The sequence below is a fragment of the Mus caroli genome, unplaced genomic scaffold (genome assembly GCF_978045245.1).
Source record: "Mus caroli unplaced genomic scaffold, Mus_caroli_1 scaffold_6, whole genome shotgun sequence".
NCBI lineage: Eukaryota > Metazoa > Chordata > Mammalia > Rodentia > Muridae > Mus > Mus caroli.
Genome location: NW_028227261.1, coordinates 129946040 through 129970108, shown reverse-complemented (window position 1 = coordinate 129970108; position 24069 = coordinate 129946040). Strand labels below are relative to the sequence as shown.

The following is a 24069-nucleotide window of genomic DNA, read 5'->3' as shown; positions in this document are numbered from 1 at the left end:
TCTTTGTGTTAAGTTCAAATTTACCTATATTTTATTGGCAGTATATAAAACTAATTGTTTTAGATGTTTTCTTCCTTAACTTCAACTGTAAAGCATGATAGAGTTTTATGAGCATTCCCTGTGGACTAACAAAAATTAATTCTAGCCATTCGCTGTAAACCTCAGGTCTATTCAGCCAAAAAGGGCAATCAAGTTTTCATATCTGTTTCATCTCTGTGAATAAGAGAGAGATGTAAGATCCTCAGGAAAACTTGCGGTGAGACAAAGCGAGAGGAGAAAGGATGAACAAATAATAGCTGGAAGATAAAGGAGAAATATAAGTAACATGATGCACCAAGTAGACCCTTGAAAGCTGTCTTGAAAGCAGACAAGCACATGCCACCTTACGGAGTACACGGGCATATAATACATGGGCATATAATACACGGGCATATAATACACGGGCATATAATACATGGACATATATCCCCAATGAGACATGATCGAAAACTAGAAAGCTAGAACTGCAGGGTGTGCTGGTGCACACCTTTTATCCCAGCACTCTGGAGGCAGACAGGCAGATCTTGAGTCTGAGGCCACCCTAGTCTACATAATGAACTCCAGGCAAGGCAGTGCTGCAGAGTGAGACCTGTTAATGATGATGATGATGGTGGTGGTGGTGGTGGTGGTGGTTAAGATGATGATGATGCTAGAAACATTTTGCAACATTAAAAACATTTTTCTAGCCGGGCGTGGTGGCGCACGCCTTTAATCCCAGCACTCGGGAGGCAGAGGCAGGCGGATTTCTGAGTTCGAGGCCAGCCTGGTCTACAAAGTGAGCTCCAGGACAGCCAGGGCTACACAGAGAAACCCTGTCTCGAAAAACCAAAAAAAAAAAAAAAAAAAAAAAAACATTTTTCTAAAGTTTTCCCACAAAGATTAAGTTAGCAAAAATATGAGTCATTCAAAGGGTATGTTAGAGAAGTTGGGGCCAAGATACCTCAAGAGTTTACCAAAGAACAGAAAACCAGTAAGAATTAGACAGAGCAGGAAATCAGACCTCCACTATATATAGCAACAATTGGTGACCCAGCTGGCCCACTGCCAAGGCAAACTTGCCTGGTTCTCTTGTGCAGTGCTAAGGCTATTCTTCGGGGCAGAAGCTATCCTATCAGACCACCCAGAAACCACTAATGCTAGGATCCTCTGCCAAAAAGGAAGCACACCTCTGCAGGCAACAATTATGAAAATGAACAAACTATAATATACAAAATTCATGAAGATGGAGTATCTTTTAAAACTGTGGGAGTGCAAAGTGACTATTGCCAAACTTAAAAAAAAATGCATTAAAAGGAGTAAGTTATCCAAAGTTCTCCATAATGGGGATATTTTGTCGATGTTTTAAAGCTTGTGCCCAGCTTAATTTTAAAGGAATCAATCATTTAGTAGGCATCGCATCTAGGAGATAGGAGATAGGCTGAACTAACTATACAAAGACAGGGGCCTTGAGCTCCTCTCTACACATAAATATCTCCTTCTGCAGCTGAATTGCAAAACATAACCTCGCTGAACCATATGCAGAAACTTCAAAAGGAACTTCAACCACTCACCTGAATACAAGCCAGAGGCTCATTTGTCCAAATTGAATATCCACCAACTAAATATATTCTCCCATTATGGACAGCGACTCCAGATTCATTCTGGCCTAAAGTAAAGAGAATTATATAAAAAGAAAAATTCTATTTCTTGCATGTTTTAATTAACCCTTTTGCCACCGAGGGATACAGTTTTCCCCTATGGCATATTTGTATACTCCACAGGAATTTTGCAGCTATTAATCACTGTCTCCAGAACTAAAATGAATTGGCCACTCCTGCTTAAAGAGTGAATCTATGTTTCGTTAGGACCTGGGCGAAATATATTAGTCAACACCTTAATAAATGTAGCACTACATAGAGCAATAGTAAGCTATATAGAACCAACAATTCCATATTATTCTGAATGCCATTAATTTATGTGGTGAAAATAAGGGACATTCTAGATATGTAAAGCATCCCTTGTGATCCATATAATATTTGGGTCCACAAATATAGACAAGTGCTTACCTTCATAAAGTAACAACAGCAGCCCTGGGGCAATAAAACAGAGCCACCCCCCCCCCACACACACACCGCCCCTCTTCAAATGAAGACAAATAGCAGACAAAACAGATAGTCGCTGCCCTGCTTCCTTTACATAGTCAACAGTTTTAAGATTATATTAAAGTTCCCAAGCTGAGACTAGTCTGCACCGTCCCTAGATACTGACACACCAAGATGATGAAAGGACTCTTCTCCCGTGTCAAAAGAGAAGACAGAATAACTCACAACCACACATTCTTCCCTGGAGGCAACCAGAGAGTGAAAGTCTCTGTTTATTGATGAGCTGACACAGGATTGACTGGAGGAATAATTGGAGGCCGAATCACAGATCCGGGGATCTAGGACCTGAGGTACCATTATACCAGCAAGTTCTTACAGTAGGCCAAACATCATTTTGCAAAAAAGGAGGAGCTTGATACAAAGCATCCAGACCCCTGGTTGTGTTCCCCGTGTGGCTGTCCAGCAGCACAGACCACAGTGAGGGACTGAACGCTCACTCTGTGTATTAAATGTCTTCCAGAACTACTCTAACCCACCATTTACAGTTTGTGATTTTTCCTCTGACTTAAAACAGCCGGGCCAAGGATTCCTACCATTGGTGGATGTTAGCCATAGGAGCTGATAAGAGAAGCAGTTTTCAGCTCCATCTAGAGTGTCAGGATAAGTACATTATTACTACAGTCACTCCACTCCCTTCTGTCATTTGTCAGGGACACATCTGTGATTGCTCTGCAGAAGTACATGGGTCTGGATGAGTGGCCAAAAAATGCAGCTCTTATGCACAGAGCAGCTGTAAAGTTTAATTTCTAGACTACACAGAGAAACAACATACAGGGGTGGAAATAATGAAGACCACCATTCTCCTGAAGTCCCAAGAAATTAAAAAAAAACAAACAAACAAGAATTAAGCAATGAGAAGTGGAACAAATGTTTCTTCCTGTCTCTGGGGATGTGGCTTAGTTGGTAGAGTGATTGCTTAGCATGATCAGATACCAGGATGATATACAATTGGGCGTGGTGATGCTCAACTGTAATCCTAGAAGAAGGCAAGTGGGAGGAGGAGGGTCAGAAGGTGTTTCAAGCCATTCTGATGTATATAAGACCCTGACTTTTTAAAACAGAAAATATACCATTAGCTCGTTAGGGGCTGTTTTCTTCCTACAGGTGTCAAAGTTCTCGTCTGAATATCGACTAAGGAAAAGTGAGCTGCTATGCTTCTCTTGGTCCTGTGAGAACCTACACAGAGGCAAGGTAGAAACTAGACTCCCAGCTACCTGAACAAGCCCTGCCTTTAGCTACAAATCATGCATGTCTTCCTGGGTAAAGAAAATAATTTGTGCTATGCATTGTTCACATAATATTTAGGGTTGTACTCTGGCTGTCCATGAAACAAGTTTGAGGATGTCTTGAATCTCTATTCAGTCTTTTATGCTTTTGTTTTTATCTTTAGACATTTCAAAAACATTTTGTGTTTTATCTGTATGTGTGTTTTATCTGTGTGTATACCTGTGTGCTTGCTATATGTGTTCCTGGTACTTACGGGGAACAAAAGGGGGCCTTAAGCTCCCTGGAACTGGAATTACAGATAGTTGTAGGATGTTAACAGGGTGGTGGGTATCAAATCTGCTCTCTGTAGAAGACTAGCTAATACTCTTAACTACTTAGCCATCTCTCCAGCTCCTACTTTTGTTTTGAATTTGCTTAACAGAGATACTTGCCAGTCAACAAGTTGAAATTACAGCGCGTCCACTGATCAGTGTCAATGTTGTAAGAATCTATATGACGCACAAGAATCCGGTCATTATTGTAATCCAGGTCGTTGCCTCCAAGCACATAAAGCTTCCTTTGGACAGCAGCCATGGAGTGGTAGACTCTTCTCTGTAGCATGGGGCTGCGACTTATCCACTTATTCTGAAAAAAAAAAAAAATCGAGTGCATTGTGTTAAAGAGACCTCACAAATACCAAGGGCAGCGGTGCCTCGCTAGCAGTATGAACCCTAGAATCAACCGCATCTTGTTTGCATATTATTTATGTGTTAAAATGTATGGGTTTTGTATGTAAAAACAAGAAAAAAAAGCTGATATAATCCTAGCTTGGAGCTTACATTAAAATTTTTTGGTAGGTTTGCATTTTATAAGGCATTTTACATCTTATAATGCGATTATAAAATTTCATGATGCTTAGCTCATGGAGATTTCTTAGGTTTAAGCACATGGTCAGGACAGTATAGAAGAGAGTGTAATAATTAAAACCATCTAGATGGTGACTACTAAGCCATAATTCATGGGCAATCTTAAGCAATTTACTGACACCCCCCCTCCCCATGCATATCCCCTTGGCTTTACAATTGAGATAATAAAACTTACATGAGAGCCCGTCATGACTTAGAAAATGCCTCACATGTAATAAGTGTCCAGTACATGGCCTCTGTCTTAAAAATACAGGAGTGGTGGTGCATACCTTAAAGTCTAGCACTCAGGAAGCAGAGGCTATCAGATCTCTGTGAGTTCAAAGCAATCTCAGCTATGTACTGAATTTCTGGTTAGACAGGGTTACATAGTGAGGCCCTGCCTCAAAAGCGGGGTTTGGGGGGAGGCATATAAACATCGAGTATGAAGGTCCCACAGGAGTTAAGGTGAAGGCTACATCCCCATTCTTTTGAAAATTGACCTGAGGTCAGAGGACAAGCTAAAACTTGGCTCAGTAACAAGCTTACTGATCCCTCTGTATCTGAATCCTCTTATGTCTTAACATAGTTACAATTATGCCTTTTGCCAAATAAGGCAATTAGGTTAGACATATTTATTTATATTGGTAGAAGGCCAAGCTTTATATGATAATGCCAAAGAATGGAGAAACATTTAATATTTGACTCTAGATCATCCTTAATAATAAGAAAGCTATGATCAGCCCCCTTTAACATAAGATTCCAATTTAAAATGCCATGCAAGTTTTAAAATTATATGAAAGTCAACCATGGCTCAAAATTTAAATCCCAACTCACCAATTGACAGACAAGTAAACCAAGCAATAGATCAGTAAGTAAAGCTAACCACTTCCTTTCTCATAAACACTCAGCATATAGGGAGAACCTCATTTGCTTTTTGCCAAGACAAAATTGGACTTGAACCAGAAAAATCATACGATGTTTTGTATGCATAGAATTTCACCAGTTCACAAAGCTGCAAAGAAAAAGCAGTCTATGAGCACAGACATGCTTGTATAAACATTGGCATACAATGAGTACAGGAGTACAGGAGCTTATCACGATAGGGATATAGAGTGTGACATTTATTCCCTGTGGGCACATGTCATGTGGCATTTATTCACTATTGCCACACATACTATGGCATTTATTCACTATCACCACACAGTGTGGCATTTATTTACTATGGACACACACAGTGTGGCATTTATTCTCTCTAGGCACAAACACTTAGGCACTTATGCACTATAGGCGTGTGCCATTTATTCTCTATTGGCACATATAGTGTGTCCCTTATTCACTATAGGCACACATACTGTGGCATTTATTTAAGCTCATTTCTAATTTCTCAGCGTAAACTGTCGACAAAAAGAAGTTGTTAGTTTTTTTTTATTTTAGTAATTGGTAATATTTTATTGTAAAATAAGTATCACAATTTTCAAATCATTTATTATTCCACGATGCAGTTGTTTGCACATGCTTGTTGTTACAAATAATATTATAAATACAAATAATATATGTGCCATTAGAGAATGTATTTTCTTTTTTTTTTTTGGATTTACTTTATTTTTTTTTTTTTAATTTTTAGAAGTTGTTAGTTTGAGAGGTTTCTACTGTCTGGTTTCTCTGAACATAGAATTTCCTCAATAAAATACAGTCTTTAATAAATAGTCAAAGCTAGATTTCAAACATGTTGCTAAGAAATATCTTTACTTCATTATGCTTGAGTGACGATGCTTATCTTGGGTGCACTAACCTATTACAGTCTTAGGAGTCAGTGTTTGCATTAGCAGTCCAGTCTCCTGCCACAAGACTGTAGATGCCATCTGGTTTGCAAAGCCTGCCTACATCCCCTGATTATATCTTTAGCTTCCTTCACTGCAGTGCCTGCCAGGTGAGCCGCCACCCGCTGCAAAGGCAAAGAAGCCGAGAGGCCTGGTGGGGTCATTCCTAATAAGCTAGCGTGTGAATACTAATCAGCAGTGGGGAAGCAGAGGTCACCCCAGCCTGCCTGTTGGCAGGTAGCGATGTGCTCTGTGGCAGATGGCAGGCATTATCGACTCTCCACAAAGGCCTAGAAGAGAAATAAGCATCAGGGCTGAATGATAGAGTTATTGAGATTCTGAGCAAGATGCAAGCAGATGTGATGTTTGCCAGTATCCACCGTAAACAATATGCCAGCAGAATTCTTTAAAAAGAGCATGTGTGTACAAACATGAAACAGAACTCATTTCACCAGTGTTAATACAGTCTTCCTCCTTAACCATGTGTGCACCGAACTCAGGCTTCTGCAATTAGTGATCTCTCATGAGACAGCTGACCCATGAACATCCAATCTCTGCAATCTATGGCTTCTAATAATATCAGGAGACACACTTATAAAAGGAGAAATGCCTTCCTCAGTTAAGTCATTGTTAAACCACACACACACACACACACACAGCAGAAACACTGGGAACACTGTGCACATACTTGTGGTACCCAACCCAGATGCAACCTACTAAAGGCAACCTGTTGTTTCAAATCCTAATATTGCGCTAATGGACAGTAAACCTTCAGATCACTCCATGTTGGAATACTGTCACAATCAAATCCAAGTCATGGAAAGGGCAACAACATACAGCAGACATTTGCATTGTTTGTAGATATTTGGACAGAAGGAGAAGAAAATAAAAGCACTTCTTCTTCGAGGGGAAGAGGGAAATTAAGTGTTCATCAAAAGGACACAGAAAGAACCCAACTGTTAGAGGCACACCGTTCCCAGACTTTCATACACATACCATTTGTGTTTGTCCTAGATAGAGGACACCATTGGCTGTATCAAGTCAAATGGCATTATTTGATTTGAGACTAACAAGGTCATAGTGATGTCTCCCACCCCAAATGACACCCCTTACAGAAGGACATCGCTACAATCAAAATCCTCTCTACCGTATGCAAAGCTCTGTGGCATTACATGTAGCATGAAACTAGAGGGGGCCGAAGCTGTGCAATACCAATGAGGAACCGAAGGCTTTCCCCCAAAATGCTTTCTTTCCCCCAGGTAGCTGAAGGTGCATACAGTGGCACTCTGATGAACGGTTCCTGTGGAGATCCTTTAAAAATGCATTTTAATTACGGTAATGAATTCTTAGGAACACCTTACCTGGTTAGGTTCGTATACCATCAGTCTGTTCTGATACTGTGCTGTGTTTGTCACCCCACCTGTAACAGAGGAGCACATTTTAGAGCTTTCCACGAACATGAAACAGGATCCTCCAAAATAAGAGTGAGCTACAATTAAAAGGACAGTGAGAGACTATTGAGCATCTGCTCTCAAGGCGAACCCATGACACAATTAAGAAACGTATGTTCCAAGCTCATTCTTCGTCCCAAGCACTTCCATAGCAAGCCACTTGGGAGTAAGCAATGGGTATACTAAGGGTGTCAGAGGCCTCGAATTCTAGCAAGGTGTTCTGCATGGCCAGATAAAGGATAGGCTCTGGGGTGAACATAGCACACACAGACAACACGTCCCTGTCCTTAGCTAAGGTGGCAGTGCTAGAGCTCTAAGCTCTCTGCATTAGCAAGGTGACAGTTTGCTATTTCTTCAGAAAAATACATACAGCAAAAGTCATTATCTATCAAAAGATGGGGTAAATGGTATCGAGGAGAGAATAACAATATCCATGAATGGGACACATTAGAAAGTAAAAACAGGGCTGGTGAGATGGCTCAGTGGGTAAGAGCACCCAACTCCTCTTCCAAAGGTCCAGAGTTCAAATCCCAGCAACCACATGGTGGCTCACAACCATCCATAACGAGATCTGGTGCCCTCTTCTGGAGTGTCTGAAGACAGCTACAGTGTACTTACATATAATAAATAAATCTTTAAAAAAAAAAAGAAAGTAAGTAAAAACAGAGAAATGATATTTAATAATGCATTTTACTTACCTCTACTTGATGAAAATATTATCTTAATATGAAATCCATATAAAATTTGCTGAGGATTTCATTTCATACAAAATCTTCAAAGTCCAGGGTACATTTGATACAGCACAGATAAGCCACATTCCAAGCATTTACTGTGTCAAGTGAACCTGGAGACTACCAGTTATCGAATGGGATATCATGCTCTAAATGTTTCCAGTGCAATGACTTCAAAATTTGTTAAACATCCTCTTTTACAGGGCTAATACCTAAGAGACTTCAGACTTTCTATTTAATTAGAAGCCACAAAAGTCAATACTTTAAACTGATTTTTTTCCTATTTTTTTTTTCCTGCATAGGTAGAAGACAGTTCAAAATCTGAAACATTTTGAATGCAGACAATGATAGCACAAGCAGATGATCTCACATCTGGCCTCAAGTGAGGTGCCACAGTAAATACACAGAAACACTAAAAGTTGTATATAAAATTATCTTCAGATTTTGTGTATAAAAGTAAATGAATTTTGTGTTTAGAAATGGTTGCCCTCCCTAAGACATCTGATCATAATATACAGCTATCTAGAAATCTGAATATGCCTGAAAACTTCTAGTGCCAAGCATTTGGGATGAAGGGTATTTAATTCAGACATGCTTCTTTTCATGTTTGTGATGTACAATAAGCTCTGTATGATCAAGACACTTTCAATTCTAGTATAACTTTTACTCTTTACAGTGGAAATGCGGAGATACAATATCCATCTTTACAAATACCACCCATAAGTAGCTGCAGAGAGTATAAGATAATATTCTTAACAAGTATAAGAAAGAATTGATTCTTATATACGGATTCAAAATTTGATCAGGTGTAAAAAAATGTTTCTATAGGGCTTCCCTGATAATTTTGAAGATATATAGCTATAAGACTGACCACAAGGCTTTAGCATTCCCTTAGCCTAGGCTGCTTTCTGAATCTAAGACCCTGACCTTGCTTGTTAAAATTCATTTACTCTAGATTAGGCATAACTGCAATGTCTTTCTCTGTCTCTTTGAAATGTCAATTATTTTAAGACACTTGCCACTTTTAGGAAACAAGAATATCTTTTTGAAGGACCTAAATCTCTTTGAAATATCATCATCAAGGAAAAGGTCCTTTCCCCCAGTTTTTAGAAGAGGGGAATTGTCTACCTTTGATAAGCACCCACCAGCAAGTTCACATGACCTAATTACAGAGAAGAAGGTTGCAGTCTGAGGAACGACTGAGCAGCCTTCCTCCAAAGTTCTTTTTCTCGCTCTGGTGCTGAAGAAAACCTCATGTTTCCATAGAGTTGATTACAAACTCATTTTCCATCTCTGTCTTCCTTGACTGTCTTCTGTTGCTCTGACAGTACTAAACCCTGACTAGGTCTTTACCATCAACTCCAGCATCAAGAGTTAAGCGAATCGGAATCCAGAGGATGAATATGTAATTTTAAGCTAACTTAGATTAAGCAGTTAATACCAATACTATTAGATACATAAAGAGATGGGCACGTGTCCAGGCCAATCATTTTCCTAAACTCTGGTAAAGAGACTGAATCCTCCATGTAATTAACATTGCTAGTATTAACTGGAGATTCCTTTTGTTAAATGTAATTCTATAGCTTTCAATCACCCTTTAAAGTATGTATTATTTATACAAAGTAAGATGCCACTATTACAATTAACAAAAGCTTCATCTACAGAGAGCAGAAAGGAAGGAGATTCCTGTTTTTAAAGAAAGCATTCTTTGGATTTATTGTCTCATTTCTAAAAAAGAGTAAAAGGAAAAGAAACCACATTTAAGAAACCTGAAGTTGAAATCCCAACATAGAATCAAGTTGTAGATCAAAATAAGAGCTGTATTTCCTTTACCCCTGATACTTGCTTCCTGTCTGATTAAAAACAGAAGGTTGAAGAATTCTCTCTTGGCATAACCACATAAGAATAAATGAATCTAGTGAGACCACACATGTGCTGCAGGTTAGAAAGAATGCCAGCCCTTGTATTCGGGGCCATAATCACCAGATTAATGTCCAGGTCACCCCTGATCATTTCCCCAACTGAAAGAAAACGGAGGCCAGGCTCCCAGTTCTTACTGTGAAACTCCAAAAGCACCTCTACCTAATTTAGGAATAAGGTCTATTGCGGTAAACTACTCTATGGCAATATGGAACATATTTATTGCACTATGTACTAAATATACAGTCAGTGAATTACAGTGTGGCTCCCACACCCCCTCTGCTACATGGGGTATACAACTGATCACCATGCTCTTCAGAATTATTGTTCAGATGTTTTTTATGTTTTCACTACCACAGATGCATCCATAATATGATTTTTATTAATCTGCACTCAATAATTAGATTCCTTAGCATTGCACAAAAATTTTCCCTCATATGATACTGTTCAGAAATGAGATATTGGATCACTAGTTGGGAATAAAAATGAAAGTCCCAGTTAGTTATCGGCATGATTACCTCTAGAATGGGAAGACACAGGAGGCGCCTGCCAAACCCAGAGCTGTAGCTTTTGCCAAGTCGGGATTGCAAAGGGAAACTGGGGAATTGCCTGTATTGCTTTTCCTTTTGAAGTAATTTACAAATGAGCATATAAACAAATCCATTTCTTCACAGTATAAAAAAAAATAAATTTTACAGGAAGCATCCAAGTTTTCCACCCACATTTATTCCAAAGAGCTTCATCATTACATTCGCTTCACATACCACTCTTCACTTTAGATTAATCTGCTGAAATGAGATGCTAAGGATTTGCATACAGATTTGACTATACAAAAATAGATATGAAATTAATAACAGTCTCTATATGTTTTAATTTCTCCTACTCTGGAGTACCCTTGCCTGCAGCAGTATTCCTGGCTTTGAAAGTCATCATGCTGATTTGTCTGCTCTAGGTTATGATGCCACACGCTGCTGTTCTGTCCCCTGCAATCAAAGCACTCGCACAGATAGATTCCTTTCCTTCTCCTATCGAGTATATTTTATAGATTGGCAGTTTGATCTCCCTCCCCCCACCCCAGGCAGGATAATCTGCATCTTAACAGCTTTCTATAGATACAGATGTCATTAAATATGCCATCTCATATCAGCCTCCATTTTTTCAAGACCAAGTTTTCTCTAACTTTGAAGTGTCACAGTCAAAGTTAAGGCTTCTCAGCCAAAATTGAAAATGAGCAACCTTGTCTTTTACTTTTGAACTGCACCTTAAAGATAGACTGCAGGTCCTCCGCGCTCCCCCTGCCCAATGTCAAATAAGTCTTTAAAAACTGCCAGGAGGGATGAGAAGTTACCACCATGCTACCATGAGTGAGAAACCCATTTTATCATCAAGACAAGGCAAAAGCATTTTTCTTAAGCTTCCCTGTACAGCTTGCCGCAAAACTTGTGTCAAATGGATGAATGCATACCAGAAAGGATGGATGACAAGTGACTGCCAAACAGCCTTTGTGTCTGCTACCAAGAAATGCTAAGCGCTCACACCGTGTGCGGGGCATCTACGAAGCAGTGGGTTAGAAAAGCTGGGCTCATGCTTCGGTCCTAGTCTGATGCTATCTTTCTCTTTTTAAAACTACATTTACTTATTGGTTGATTGGGGAGGATTGCATGCATGCTAGAGTGTGCATAGAATGGAGGTCAGGGGACAGTCTGACAGGTTCTTTGTTTCCACCATATAAGGGTCCACTGACCACACTTCTAGCTCTAGGCATTGTCAGGCACCCTTACCAATGGAATGAGTCATCTGACAGGCCTTGCTATTTTTTGTCGTTTCCGCACTCCACCACTCTGCAACTCTGCCAAACCAAGAAGTAGCTCTTCGATGACTAGAGAGTCCTATGCTTTCATTCTAGAAGGCGAGGCCTGGGGTTTCTGCCACAGACAAAGCAAGGGCACAACTGAGGGCAATATGCAAAGAGCTGAGCCTCTCTGTCCTCCAAAGATGGAAAATTCTGCCTGCAAATTGAGGACTGAGGGGAACTAGCGTGAGGTTTCGGACCCTCTTACATGCTCACAACGCCACCCGCGACTCTGTTGAGGGGAAGAGTAACAAGCGTGATTCTGTCTTTGGGGAGTTGGGTACCACAGCCAGCCTCAAGAGCCTCATGAACAAAATGAAGATTCTGGTCTCCCTCAGAGGCTTAGATGACTCATACCCAGGGTATACAAGCAGTTCAGAAGCGGCCATTTGCTACAATTGTGTAGTCATTTTATCAAGACTTCTTACCACTTTCCTGCAAAGGACATTGAATTATTAAATGCATTTTGCAGGTTGAATTTGATTTCCCGTAGCATCTTTGTCTTCTTTCTTATGGTTATATATATGTATGCTAAGTGTATGTTTGTGCGTGAAAGTATGGTTGCATGTGAGTGTGGAAGAGAGAAGACAGAGAACATGATCCATTGGGTTTTATTCTTTCTTTTTTCTATTCTCTTCTTTCTTTTTCCTTTCTTTCTCCTTTCTCCTTTCCTTCCTTCCTTCCTTCCTTCCTTCCTTCCTTCCTTCCTTCCTTTCTTTCTTTCTTTCTTTCTTTCTTTCTTTCTTTCTTTCTTTCTTTCTTTCTTTCTTTCTTCCTTCCTTCCTTCCTTCTCCCTTCCCTTCCTTCTCCCTTCCCTTCCTTCTCCCTTCCCTTCCTTCTCCCTTCCCTTCCTTCTCCCTTCCCTTCCTTCTCCCTTCCCTTCCTTCTCCCTTCCCTTCCTTCTCCCTTCCCTTCCTTCTCCCTTCCCTTCCTTCTCCCTTCCCTTCCTTCTCCCTTCCCTTCCTTCTCCCTTCCCTTCCTTCTCCCTTCCCTTCCTTCTCCCTTCCCTTCCTTCTCCCTTCCCTTCCTTCTCCCTTCCCTTCCTTCTCCCTTCCCTTCCTTCTCCCTTCCCTTCCTTCTCCCTTCCCTTCCTTCTCCCTTCCCTTCCTTCTCCCTTCCCTTCCTTCTCCCTTCCCTTCCTTCTCCCTTCCCTTCCTTCTCCCTTCCCTTCCTTCTCCCTTCCCTTCCTTCTCCCTTCCCTTCCTTCTCCCTTCCCTTCCTTCTCCCTTCCCTTCCTTCTCCCTTCCCTTCCCTTCCCTTCCCTTCCCTTCCCTTCCCTTCCCTTCCCTTCCCTTCCCTTCCCTTCCCTTCCCTTCCCTTCCCTTCCCTTCCCTTCCCTTCCTTCCCTTCCCTTCCCTTCCCTTCCCTTCCCTTCCCTTCCCTTCCCTTTTCTTTTCTTTTCTTTTCTTTTCTTTTCTTTTCTTTTCTTTTCTTTTTGTGACAGATTCTCTTAATGACTTGGAGCACAAGTAGACAAGGGGCTGGCTTGCTAGCAAACACCAGGATCTGCTTGTCTTCCCTTCACTTCCCAATACTGGGATGACAGAGTATCTGATCCCAGGCCTGGTTTATTTTTACTTGGATTCTGAGAATGGAATTCTCTCAAGTATTTTACCCATTGAGGCCCGATTGTTTTATTTTTTTGGTTTTTGGTTTTTTTACAAGTAGACTACTTGGCCACTGTACTTGGCCTTTTTTCTTCTTTAATGGTTTCAGTTTCCTCTTATTTAAACGAATTCCAATTTCATACTCATACTTTAATTACCCCTAAAGTGGCAACATTAAGTATGAGCGCCTATTAATCATTTTAATAGAATTAAGCTCCCTATTATCCTCTGAGACAAGTGGCACAATGAGAATAGATACAATGTGTTCACATCTGTACTTTTAGTTTGAGACAAGGTTTTATTCTGTAGCCAAGGCTAGCCTAGAGCATACTATGGAGCTGTGATTGGCCTTGAACTCCTTCAAGACCATCCTGCTTTGTGCAAGTGTTGGGACTATAGACACCATACTCAGCCCAAACAATGTATTTTATTATCTATTTTTATAAGTGATAAAATGCTCCATATTTTATGATGCTTATAAGGCTATATAAACAATTATAACCAGGAATCTTTATGCTAAATTAACATGTTGAATAGTTAACAGTGTATTAAATTAAAACTAGTATCCCTATGATTTCGGTCACACTTAGGAGGCTCCCACAAATGGACGTGTAATTAATAAACTAAAACTTGTAAAAAAGGAGTCTCAAACATAAAGTATCTATAAAAGAGTGCTGCTGTTGAACATGTAAATGATGTTTATGCTATCTAGAATGAATAAGCACACATTTACAACCCGGGAAGAGGTAAAGAGTGTACCATATGTTGTTTTAAAGAAGTGAAATCTAACAAAGTGCTCTGTAAACTAAGGGGACCTGCCGTTTAAAATCTCATCAAATATCCACTGTAACTCGCAGCGCTCACTCTGTTGAGACTCAGAATCCTGCCTCCAAAACCTCTGCTCACGGTTGGGGTGGGGCGTGGGGGTGGAGGGCCCATTCTCTAGTCCCAGTCTCTGTGCAGCAATCTCCAGTGCTTTTACTGGCTTCTTACTGGATCTTTAATTGCCCCCTGCCCATCAGCCAGCTTCTTCAGCACTTGCTATGATGTAGCTTTAAGCATCCTACACCTCTCTTGTTCATAGATGAGTGAGGCTGCTCAGCTTCCTCTGTGGTAGAGATGCAAGAGTTTTTCAAGTCAAAAGCTATTCTTTCTAGGAGAAAAAGTCTGGAGTTTTCAACTTAAAAGGATAATTTTAGACAATTGATATTAAAGGCAGTTAGATTGCTACAGTAAAAAGTGAAGAGCAACATGTCTCTTACCCAGGCTACCGTATTTTGCCATGTAGTACTGTGTGTTGCTAAATTATGTTTCACACTTTCACATCAGGATGTTGTTTATGTTTTCAAAAGTGAAGGTCAGGACCACAGAAGAAGAACTCTCTGTTTTAATTCTGTGCTCTGGAAAAAGGAGACACTTGAGCACCCGAAGATAATCAAGTATTGTTCATTCTCAATTAACAACAACCAATACCAGGGCCCGATCTTTTTTCTGTGTATCATTTACTTTGAGAGTTATGTCATGGATATGTTCTAGTCATAATTTAAGTGTGTGTTTCTCAGATCTTTGCCAAAAGTGATCAAAACAAACAAACAAACCACCACAACAAAAACTAGTGGCTGTATGGTTTAGTGGAAAAGTCCTATTTTTTAGATCAGAAATAGAATTCAAATCCTGTCAAATATTCGCCCTTGGACCTGGAAGTTAATGGACATCTTTATGCTTCATTTCTTGGACAGCAACAGGAAGATAAACAAAATGATCTTCAGGGCCCAGCTAACTGAGGTGGGGATTAAAGCTTTCACTGGTTTTCAGGGCATAGAAGATCTGAATGTTTTTCTTCCTTCAAACCACTTAGTTCTCTTAAAAGCGTTGTGGATAGCTCATTTTTGTGTGGCTTTCCTCTCTGCTCAGTAGCAAAGTTTGTTTTGATTTGTTTCAGATGGTGCGGATTTGAGGTGTGTGCTTGTGTGTGTGTGGGGGGGGGTGAGGTTTAAGGTGGGGGTTTGAGTAGAAGCAAAAGAGGAACACGAAGTGTCTGGGCCCACCTCATGCTAGACTCTAAGACAACACAGATTTCATATGTTTTGATTATTCCAGTTCACTGGAAACTTTGAAGCTGACATTCAAGTTATGAAGCTCCAACCTGTGTGGCTCCCTAGTGAGAGATGCCTCCAGGACAATAATTCCTGGCCCTGACTAGACTAGCTGCAGTACTGGCTGCTAAATACCTTCCTGCCGGAGCCTCTGGGCTACTTCTAACGTAGAAACCTTTTATCATCTATTAATCCAAAAGTATGCCTTTTCCAGTTCTCTGTTCACACTACCAAAAGATGACAAAAAGCTTTCCAACTTGGTATAGGGTCTGAAAACGTACTTAAAAAAAAAAAACCTATCAGTTCCCTGTTCTCTCAGAGGCTTTTCCTACCACCCTTTCCTCAGGCCCACTGCCTCATCTTGGAGAAAATATAATCCCAGCAGAAACTCATCAAGATCTCACCTGAATCTATCAACAAGGAAACTCCTGGCTTCTGCTCCTCACCACTGGTACCCAGACCCACACCCCTCCTCTCTGAAGCGGTACCTAGATCCATAGCTATCATGTGCACTGGTACCCACACCCATACCCACATTTCCCTTTTTGGGTTTAGTGTTTGAGAATCTCTTTCTTCACGGTCTCATCCCTCCTACCTGTTCAGGACTCTATGATCTGTCATCAGTGCCCAGAATTAACTCTCATGCCTGGTACTGGAATTGCTCTCAGAGTTTACTAGCCAAATAGAAGTCTCTATTTCCTGCATCTCTCCTTACAAGTTACAAGTTACAAGTTACTCACTTGCATCCTTTAAAAAAAATTCCCTCTATTGATCTGGGTTTTCTTCTCTAACTACACTCTCTTTTCTCAGGTAAATTTCTCTTTGCTTTCTTTTTTATTCTTTTAATCTCCTTTTCCCTTCTTAAAGTCAAAAGCAATTTGTAATAAAAGAAAAAAATGTTCCTGTCACAAGGACTGAATTATGTATGCCCCAGCAACTGCACAATCTCTTCCCATAGGTAGGTGTACAGGGGAAGGCAGACAATAACTGGAACATTATCTGATGAGCTCTGACTCAGGGATGAAATTTCAATGATGTGATTCCATGGGAATCCCAGTCGAGCGGCCTGTGTAGTTTGTACCTGGAGTTCTAGACCCTTACTTTCTCATTACACCTTAACTATAGCTCTCTCCTTCTCTCCATATTCCATTCATCAGAAATCACTTCCACTGAAATGTTTGTAATTGAAAAATGGAGGGCAAATATTTTGGACTGTAGTACCAGACAAATCTCACTCATCGAAAACTCCTCTCCATCACGGACCCTGTGCAACTCCAGAGGCTTCTTCCAGACGGCTGGCCCAGCATCCTCCTTGCTAGTATTTCCTAGATGATGTATTTGGTCCCTACCCAGACCATGCCCTGCTCATCTGCCCATCTGTCTGCTCGCAGTATTTCTCCTTCCCTCTGCATTAACCATGGAAAACAGAAGGCAAGGTCCTCTAAGTCAGAGGGAGGGGTCTTAAGGAATGCAGGCAGTTTAACATCAGTGAAGCAGAGTAGGAAAGACTGTCAGTAGCGAACAGAATACTGAGAACTGTCATGTGCCTGGAAAACTGAGAAGATGCCCCACCAGGTCTTCCTAGGAACTGTCCAATAGTCTCAGCTGCCTGGAAACTGTCAGTCTGTTGTGTGCAGGGTGCAGGGGTTTTTGCATCTGCAGATTCAACACGGCTTCAAAAAAAATTGACAACAAACAAACAAAAACCTGCTGGAACCAAACCCATACAGATTTCTGTGTCATTGTTATCTTTTTCAGTATACATTGTATCTACACTGCAGTATGCAGGACAATAAGCACAGGCTCTGTGCAAATTCTCTGCCCTTTTCACTAAGGAGTTTGAGCATGTGAGGGATGTCAATCTCCCGTTTGTTCTTTTACTTTTTGAGGTTATAATATAATTAAATCATCTCTCCCTTCCCATTCCACCTGCAACCTTCCCATCTCCCACTGGAAAGCTTTTCTAGCAACTGTATAACTGCATGTGTGCGTGTGCATGTATGTGTGTGTGTGTGTGTGTGTGTGTGTGTGTGTGTGTGTTTATTGAAGGGCAAGCACACAAGAAAAGTAGAAAGCTAGGCATGTCCAACACTGCTTCCTAAACTATAAGTACATTACTGAATTGGCTATACAATGATACTCAAGTGGAAAGTCAGGGAGGCAAGTGGATGACAGAAAGCAGCCAGAGGAGGTGGCGCCAGTTGGACCCAAGATGCCCCTTTGCATGGCACCTTGAAAATTACTTCCTGCTGTTCACATTACTTCTGTACCCTGGAAGGACTCCCAGCACCACACCATCGCACACTGCAACTGCCTCCTATACCCAACCCTGCTGCTCCAGCACGAGACCAGAACAGGACTCTGAGAAGCCAGGAACCCTGCTCAGCACCTCTCGACTGATAAGAAGTGGGGTGAGCCTCACAGTTGTGAATAACTGTACTCTATCGTCTTAAGGTGTCATGCCCCAACTGCAACCATGCCTGCTCCTAGGTCCCAATATTTTAAATGTAGACACAATAATATCTGTGCAGATAGAGGAAAACCAAAGCTGTGGTATTTGAACAGCATTACTTACAAATGACGGAGTTTTAATTTTAGAAGAATAGTAGAAAACCTACAGTTCTTTCAGTAGATTGAGTGCATTAAAGTGATTTGAAATGGGGCAGCAGAAGCTTCGCCTAAACCCAGCTAAGATGAAAATAAACATAGTTGTTAGGAAATTAAAGAAGGGTTAACATAGGTTCTATCATTAGTGACATATCTAAAAAAGTAAAAATAAAAGCAAAAAACTTTGTCAGCTTCTAGAGGGCAGGAGGTGTGTTTACTGAATTAATCATATTTATCTATGGCACAGCACCATAGTATAGAGGGATACAGCATTTACTAAGAAAAAATCAAGGAAATATGACATGAGGCTTCTGAGTAACTACTTCGCCGTTTGTCTTGTTTTCTGGTTTTAAGCACCAGTGTCATGGTTAGCATCTCACTCTTTTGCTGCCATCTGATAGAAAGAGACAGGTAAGTTGTGCACGATGGGCTCAGATGAATTTTCCTTCATACAAACACACAAGAACCTTTTCAGTGGTCTACGTGCCATCCGATACAACAGAGAGCGTGTATTTAAAAACACAGCTACAGGAGGTTTCATGCTTCTTTCACTTCGGAAATGTGGATGTCAACCCAAAAAGTGATCGAGCACTTGTGCACTGGGCACAGCGTCAAATGCTACAGAAGCCTTTAAAATGTGACTGCCTCTAACATCTTAAATTAAACGCTAACAGGCATAGCCATCCAACTTAGCTTTCGGAATTCTCTGGTTCTCATCCTGAGAAGTCGTGAAGTTTGCAAAATGCCTTGACCCTGAATGGACAGAACAGGATGGGGCACAAAGCAGGAATAAACACAGTACAAATACCAAGTCTCTGAGGACACATTCATTCTGCGTTCTATGGAAGGGAACTAAGCCTCTACAGCCCACATGCTTATTAATCCACACCACCCCTACCCCTGATAAAGCTTGCAAAGTACCGGGAGGATGGCAATGACTCAACCCTCCTCTACCAACCGGAAATACTTGATTATTTGGTCAACGTTAAGAACAACTAGCTTCACTCACTTTCATCTGTTCCAGTAAACCAAGCTACCACTTCCAAATCAGAGACAGGAAGATGGAATCTTGTCTCCTTTTAAAGGGGCCCAGGAGCAAACACAGCCAGCCTGCTCCACTCATGGCTACATTCGCAATTGATTTATTATAAGTTAGGCCCGAGGAAAGAGGCAGACGACCACAGGTATTAGAAATGTCACTGGTGATTTCCTCTTCTTGCCAATTAAAGGTCTCATAGTCTACACAGGGAAGTGAGCGTCTCATCTCAAGTGCACAGTAGGGAGAAGGAAGTCTGAGAAAATTCTGATTATTTTCATTAAATACGGTTAACACAGACAGCGTTCATTGGTTCAAGGAACAAAGGAAACGTATTCCTTTCACAGTAGGAGGAAAGCAAAGTGAGGTGATAATAATATATACAGTAAGTTGATAGATGTAAGAAATTGGAAAGAGGAAACATTGACCCTTATTGAAAGGGAAGACACTTGATCCCAGGATGGTAGGCCGGGCCAGGTTTCCGAACGTCTACCCCCTTAAGCATCACTGAAAGGGCTGGAGGGTAGTCACAGCTTCATGAGTAAGTGGGGGAAATCAAGGATATGGGGGAGAACTGGGAGGATGTGGGATGATATGGGGATATAACATGAATAAATAAATAAATTAATGAAAAAAGCTATATTTTGCCGTGCCAAACTAGACACACTTATTAAAATATTTATGTGAAATTCATGCAAAATTTAGAAAGCACATTGCAAATTTTAAGAGTATACTGCATTAGCAACATGTGAACCCAAATGAGTCAAAGAAATGTAAATTGTGAGAAAATAAAAACTTCATTGATTTCATAAACTCATCACTGCTCTGTGTTCAGGAAAATCCAGGCTTCCTGTTATTAGTAAAGTCTCAGTCACGGCCATTTGGAAATTTCTTCATCAAAACCAACCACAGTCCTGGTGACTCTTTTAATAGTTAAAATACGTATTTATAGGAGAGGAAAGAAGCTACCAATAAATAAGAATGTTATTCAAGTGTTTCTACATATACACTAATTTCTAATGTTTTTATTTGGTATATAGGAACAGTAAATATTGGGTTCTCACTTATCCTCGTCACATACTTAGTCTTTACTTCATGCAATTAATTCATCAACTACTTAAATTCTAATATAAGGTAGGTTACTGCAATGAAAATAACTTCAACCAGAGAAGCTGAGGCTCTGTCTCCTGGGTTATTGAAGATAGTAGAAGGAAAAATGAACAGAGCCAAAACTAATTTAATCTAGGGATAATTTTTGTCAAAATTGACATTTTAAACACTGGAATGTCAACTGGGGAAATCCCAGAGGCCTTCACTTCCTAATGTGGTTACTTCGTCTAAGTCTGAGCATCAGGGTTGCCTTCCGATATCTAACTGAGGGATCTTTGTGTTATCTATATGTTCTTGGTGATGCAGAAACCCAGCTTCTATTTGGGTTACAAAATGGCTATCCTCCAACTGAGAGATGAAGTAGCTTTTGCCCCTGAGAACAGAACAACCCTGAGGTTGGTGTTGTGAGACTGGTGGTGCATGCCTCATAGACTTCTGTACAAGAGCATGGCAGCTAGGAGGGGCTAAAGAAAGCCAGGGTGGAGAAAGATGAGCAACGACTGCTTGAAGCTATGTTACCGTATAGCCTGTTCACTAGTTTCCTTAGTTTTTCCATAAGCAAAAGGTGTTTGTTTAAACATAAGTGAAAAGAGAAAATGGAAACAGCCTTTAAACTTCCTACAGATGGTCAGGACGAATGGGAGAGTATGCAGGAATGGATGGCACCAGGAACTACCACTCACAGATAACACAAGAGCTTTTAATCCCTTCCTCCAATAGACAGCACAGCTAAGCCCTGGAAGAGAGTCTCTTATTATACTCAGCCAAATGGATTTACTAGGATTCCATTTCTCCTGCCTCCGAAGAAATGGCTCTGAGCTGGGCAGCCAAGAGTGAAAGCAGAAGCAAAGGACTTGGCTAAAACAGTGGTCGTGGATGTCCCCCCACAGATCATCAAGAGCTGACAGAGAGTGAGCAATACAAGGCTCGGCAGGAAAACAGGTGTGATGGCCCAGTGATTTTCATCCTGAATTTTTACAACAGTCACCACTCAGAAAAAAATCACAGGAAGGTCAATTATTTCCAATGTCATGGCTCTCTATAGAGTAGGTGCTCAATAAATGATACTTAATTAGCTAAAAATGGCATCCTTGGCTCAACTGTTCAACTCCTTAGGGCTACTCTCCAGAAGATGACTTTTAAATTTAAGCCACAGCAAAAGTATTTTTCAGTAAACCCAGCATAGGAGGCGCGCTCTACCTGATATCCAAAGAAGACCATCAGCCACATATCCTGCGTGACACGAGAGGGATCTGTCAAAGGACTGCACAAAAGTCCATTTGTTCTTCTTGGGGCAGTATCGTTCAACTGTAGGTAGAACTTGGCGCAGTTCATTTCTGCCCCCTACTGCATAGAGGTATTCATCCATGGCACCCAGCACAAAATGTTCCCGGCAGTTTTTCATGGGAGCTATCTCTGCCCAGGAATTACTGCGGGGGTCATAGCGACAGGCTGTCCTCACGGCACATGTCCGGCCACTGGCATGTTCCACTTCTCCTCCTGCTACAAACAGGAAGTCCCCCATGACTGCCACACAGTGATGGCTCCTTCCCACCGGCATGGGAGCCAGCTCGCTCCAGTTGGCAATGGCGGCTATGAGGGCATTCTCCTGGTCCACGGGATTGAAGTACCGAAGTTCCTTGACTTTGCAGACCTCACGCTTCTTCCCACCAATAATATAGAGAGTATCCGACTGGAATCGTGGTTTTGTCCGGCGGGTCTGCCACACAGGCTGTGCATAGATGCTTTGGTGGTATTCCAGGGCCTCGTTGACAAGGGCAGTTGCCGTCTCACTTGCCTGCACCAGGGGATGGGATAGGGCAACCGTGTGGAGTGTATCCACATCCATTAGGCCAAAGCGGATGTATTGCAGGAGCTCGTCCAGATGCTGGTAATGGCAATTGTGTTCCAGCCACCTCACAGCTAGCTGAAACAGAAGGAGGTGAGGTGAGAACAGCAACCACACGTGGCAAGCCACCTTTATTCTTTCAGATAGCAACAACATCTCTCCTGTATAGCGCAGCACTGGAATATTTTGGTGCCCAGGTTTTTCCTCTGTACCAGCAGCGACACAAGGGACCTCAAGGCATTGCTGTTGGAGTGAGGAAGCCTGCTAAGCAGTGCTCTCAGAGCTTATGACATGTTTTCAGATGAACAATAATTGCTTTTCAAAGAACAGAAATACTGTGAAACAGCCTGTTCCCTCCCATCTCCTGCACTGAAGCCCTATCACCTGACTGCCGGGGAAAGCCCATGGTAGGTAGCACCATCATAGCTCAATAATGTATGTCAACCAGGAACAAAGGTGCTCTGTCAATATGAATAATGTGAGAAAACATGTGATCACCTGAGAACACAGGGTGCTCTTGAGAGAAAATCAATATGCCACTAGCTGAGTGATTTACAAAAAAGAGAAGTCCCCCTTCCACACGTATGGTAGGTAGAGCAACCAGCAGGAAGCTAGAATAGATCAAGTAACAATGAAACTTATATAATCTTTCCCTTCCTACTACTTTTGACCTTGCACACAGTTGTTAGTTGCAAGGTAAGATGCTAGCAGTTGGTTAAGAACCATATCCACAAACAGTGGATGGAATCACTTATTTTATATTATGGAGATAATGGCAGAATGCAATGTTATCTTCCCAATTAATGTGACTTGATATTTGAGTTTGTTAAACCATTCTCCATACTGACATCAACTAGTATATGGAGTGGATCAGTTGACAAGTCTGACATTAATAATTCCTAGAAGTATTCAAATGAAACCAAGTCTCCTAGAAAGTACTAAAGTGGAACTAAAGGACTTGGCAGGGGAAAATAATGGATTTGAATACTGGATGTAACTAAGTGCTTATTGCTTTTCGTCTTATGGAACTGTGGTTCAGTTTCTTCCTGTTTAGATGTTGCTTAATCTCTAGGAAGACAAAAGAGGACGTGTGCCACCCTCAGACCATTGCTGCCTGGTGAAATAAGCTGATCTTAAACTGGTATAAGGAATCACTACTAAGTTCGCTAAGGCAGTGGATGGTTCCAGATGTCCAAGGTTTCTGCATCCACCTGGAAAAAATAGGTGGAGGAAGAGAGGCTACCTCTGTTATGCAGTGAGCCCCTCTCTTCATTAACTACTGAGTAATTAAATTAAATGGGAAAAAGAACCCTACAAGGTACCAATGAATGACCCTTTGTAGATGACTCTTTTAGAAGAGTGCGCTTTTATTTTGATAACACATGAGCCAAGTGAAGTGAACACACCTTTGTATGGGAACACTGGCAGTAATACCCATTCTCTGCCAGCGTGTAGAGTGCTCTCACACAGAGCATCCTATGACCTTTCCATCTCGGTTTTAGAAGTTTTGAGAGACAGGGCCTCCAATTATTCCAACATGGTGATAACTCAGTAACATAATCAATGGTTTTTGTTAGTTGCTTACAAAGCCTTCTAAAGTTCTCAGAAATAAACGTTACCCCACCAAAGGTTGCTTCTTAGGCACCATGTTAAGTTTTCTGACACAGCCTCTGTCACTGCTCCCCATGTGAGCAGCTGC

The 24069-nt window shown here is 41.2% G+C and overlaps 1 protein-coding gene across 6 annotated transcripts in view; it reads right to left on the bottom strand.

Annotated features, from left to right (window-relative positions):
* The window catches only part of Klhl32 (kelch like family member 32), a 235073-nt gene that overhangs the window by 11720 nt on the left and 199284 nt on the right, over window positions 1-24069 (bottom strand). For all 6 annotated transcript variants that reach the window (XM_085839454.1, XM_085839453.1, XM_021160284.3 and 3 more), the window contains 4 exons: window positions 21722-22448; window positions 7473-7531; window positions 3839-4031; window positions 1590-1684 (listed from right to left, as the gene is read on the bottom strand). In XM_085839454.1, coding sequence (XP_085695580.1) covers window positions 1590-1684; window positions 3839-4031; window positions 7473-7531; window positions 21722-22448 — 1074 coding nt within the window. The remainder of the gene's footprint in view (window positions 1-1589; window positions 1685-3838; window positions 4032-7472; window positions 7532-21721; window positions 22449-24069) is intronic.